This window comes from Trichechus manatus, unplaced genomic scaffold (genome assembly GCF_000243295.1).
Source record: "Trichechus manatus latirostris isolate Lorelei unplaced genomic scaffold, TriManLat1.0 scaffold00031, whole genome shotgun sequence".
Classification (NCBI taxonomy): domain Eukaryota; kingdom Metazoa; phylum Chordata; class Mammalia; order Sirenia; family Trichechidae; genus Trichechus; species Trichechus manatus.
The window spans coordinates 19,594,821-19,598,334 of record NW_004443967.1 but is presented as its reverse complement, the minus strand read 5'-3'; the positions used below and the strand labels follow the sequence as shown (position 1 = coordinate 19,598,334).

Here is a 3,514-nt window from a genome sequence, read left to right as displayed (position 1 = left end):
ACAAAGCCTCACCATCCTCGCTTCTAAGCAGTATTCTGGCTCACTTCTTCCAAGACAAGTTTGTTCATTCTTCTGGCAGTCCATAGAATATTCAATACTCTTCGCCAACACCATAATTCAAAGGCATCAATTCTTCTTTGGTCTTCCTTATTCACTGTGCAGCATTCACATGTACACGAGGACATAATCACCTGACATAATCTTCACATAACCCTATGAGGTAGGTAGGTACTACTTAATCCATTCTACCGCTTAGTTAGGACACTGGCCCAGCGGTCCCATGCCTGGTAACAGGCCGAGTTGGGGATCTGGTCCCAGGCAATCTGACGCTGGAGCTTCCATCTGAACTGTTCGAAATGCAGCTATAAAAGAAAACTCAGTCCTTCGAGGGCTCTAGATCTGAGCTGGCATCATTACCACTGAGCACCCATCTGCACTCCTGTAAGCATTTACCTGTACGCATTCATCCCTGCAAGCATCTACCTGCAAGCATGCATACAGTTCAGAGCTTCTGTTTATCCAAAAAACGTTTTCAGCGCATCCCTTCCTCGTCTTCTCAAGGGCAAGAAGCACGTGGGCCAACCAGAGCCGACTCGGACTACACCGGTTCATGAAATAAGAAATCCCTGTCTATGGCAATCTGAGTACCGACAAACTTTAAATTGTAATTCTAAAATGATAGAATTACCTAACCCAGCTAGGTCTTGTTCGGCTGCTTTTCCTGGTGACAGGCAGGCACGTTCTACAAAGTGACGCTAAGAGACAGGTACAGACAAGTGCGACCTCCACCCGATTACAGTCCGCGCAGAAAGGTCGGGCCCGCGGTCCTGAGGTCCCCAGTCGCGCGATCCCCGCTCTCCAGGCCCAGCCAGGGTCTCCTGGCCCGCGCCCTCCAGACCCAGCCTGCGTCTCGTAGTCTCCGGCTCTCTAGATCCAGCCCGGGTCTCAGAGCTCCTCGCCCCCGAGGCCCAGCCTGGGTCTGATAGCCCCCTCACCCCGGCCCAGCCCGGGTCTCAAAGCTCCGCGCCTCCGAGGCCCAGCCCGGGTTTCACAGCCCCCCCACTAAGGCCCAGCCCGAGTCTCATAGTCCCCCACCCCTGGGCCCAGCCAGGGTCTCACAGTCCCCCCACCCCCCAGGCCCAGCCCAGGTCTCATAGCCTCCCAAACCCCAGGCCCAGCCGGGGTCTCCGCGCCCCCGCCCTCCAGGCCCAGCCCGAGTCAACGAGCCCCCGCCCTCCAGGATGCGCCCGGGTCTCCGGCCCGGCCCAGACTACTAAGCTGAGTCACCGCGTCCGTGACCCCAGACTGACCAAGCCCGAGGCCGGAAAGTCGGGTCCAAGGGCCCGGGACGCCAGTTGGGCCGAGCCGCGCCCCCGGGGCGCGCTTCGGTCCCCGACCAGCTGGCGGTCTCCGCACTGCTGGCCTTTCCAGGCAGAACATCCCAGGGTCAGGCCCGTCCGGCTCTGAACCCCAACATGGTAACTATGCGGCGTCCGCGGGCCGGGCGGTCCACCGAGGCTGCGACGTCCCGGCGGGAGGGAGCCGGCCAGGCCGTCCAATGTGGCCAGGCCTCGCGAACGGCCTCCCTCACTGCTCCTAACTTCCGCCGCTCGCCGCCCCGCTTACTTGGCTTTGAGGGGAAGCAGCTCCTCAAACTGCCTGGCTGAGCCAACCTCCACCACAGCTACTGCCGCCGCCTCTAGCGCCCCCGCCGCCATGCTGCCGCCACCAGACAGGAGCAATCGAGCGCGGGCGGCTCGGTGGGCGGGGCCGCGGCACCGGGAAGCTGCACTCCGGCAAAGCGCCGTTCCCCGCAGGCCCCGCCCCTCCTGGTCTGCGCATGTCACCTTCGGGCCACGCCCCTCCTGTAGGGCCCTCCCCCCACAGCCACGCCCCTCAGACCTCGCCCCTCCCGGAGACCCCGCCCCCACGGTCTCTGTGAGCCGCCGGCGAGAACGTGAAACCACGGAAGTCGCGCTGGCACTGGCCCAGGCCAGGGGTTCCCACCCGGAATCCTCACACCAAGGTCCTGTCAGGTAGCCATGTGGCTGCACCGTCCAATATGGTGGCCATAGGGCTATTTAGATGTGTCATAAGTGTAGACCACATGACCATCGTAGACCATATGATTGATTCAAAAGGGCCCATACCAGTCCATTTCGGCTCACTAATGCCTAGGATAGCTATGAGTCGGAATTCACTCAGTGGAAATGGGTTATTTTAATGCCTAGGATACTGATCTTTTTACATTCCATTTCATTTTGACAACTTCAAATTTTCCTAGATTCATACTTCATACATCTGCATTCCACGTTCCTATTATTAATGGATGTTTGCAGCTGTTTGTCCCAATTTTGAGTCGTGCCACATCAGCGAACGAAGGTCCCAAAAGCTTTAGTCCACTTACATCTTTAAAGTCGACCATACTTTGAGGCCAGAGCCCTGGTGGCACTGTGGTTAACAGCTCCGTTGCTAACTAAAAGGTCAGCAGTTCCAATCCACCAGCTGCTCCTTGGAAACCCTATGGGGCAGTTCTACTCTGTCCTGTAAGGTCCTTATGAATCAGAATCTACTCGAAGGCAAAGGGTTTTTGTTTTGTTTTCGTTTTTGTTTTTTTGATACTTTGAGGAGGCAGCTCTTCCCCAGTTGAATTTTGAGTGTCTTCCAACCAGATATGCTCCTCTTCCAGAACTATATCAGACAATGTTCCGCCGCTATCATAAGAAATTCAAACTGGATTCAGAAGAGAACATGGAACCAGGCATATCATTGCTGATGTCAGATGGATCTTGGCTGAAAGCAGAGAATACCAGAAAGATGTTTACCTGGGTGTATTGACTATGCAAAGGCATTCGACTGCGTGGATCATAACAAATTATGTATAACATTACCAAGAATGGGAATTCCAGAACACTTAATTGTGCTCATGCGGAACCTATACATAGACCAAGAGGCAGTCATTTGAACAGAACAAGGGGATACTGCATGGTTCAAAATTAGGAAAGGTGTGCATCAGGGTTGTGCCTTTTCACCATACATATTCAATCTGTACGTTGAGCAAATAATCTGAGAAGCTGGACTCTGTGAAGAATAACAGGGAATCAGGATTAGAGGAAGACTAACAACCTGCGATATGCAGATGACACAACCTTGCTTGCTGAAAGTGAAGAGGACTGGAAGCACTTACTGATGAAGATCAACGACTACAGCCTTCAGTATGGATTACGTCTCAACATAAAGAAAACAAAAATCCTCACAACTGGACCAATAAGCAACATCATGATAAACGGACAAAAGATGACGTTGTCAAGGATTTCATTTGACTTGGATCTACAATCAACGCCCATGGAAGCAGTAGTCAAGAAATCAAACGACGCATGCATTGGGACAATCTGCTGCAAAAGACCTCTTTAAAGTGTTGAAAAGCAAAGATGTCACTTTGAGGACTAAGCCATGGTATTTTCAATCATCTCATATGCATGCAAAAGCTGGGCAATGAATAAGGAAGACCGAA

The 3,514-nt window shown here is 53.4% G+C and overlaps 1 protein-coding gene across 1 annotated transcript in view; it reads right to left on the bottom strand.

Moving 5' to 3' along the window:
- Positions 1–1,767, bottom strand: part of GLRX3 (glutaredoxin 3) — a 31,510-nt gene extending 29,743 nt beyond the window's left edge. The window contains exon 1 of the mRNA XM_004374937.3: positions 1,627–1,767. Within this exon, the coding sequence (XP_004374994.1) occupies positions 1,627–1,718 (92 nt within the window). The 5' untranslated portion in view covers positions 1,719–1,767. The remainder of the gene's footprint in view (positions 1–1,626) is intronic.
- Positions 1,768–3,514: the final 1,747 nt, after the last annotated feature.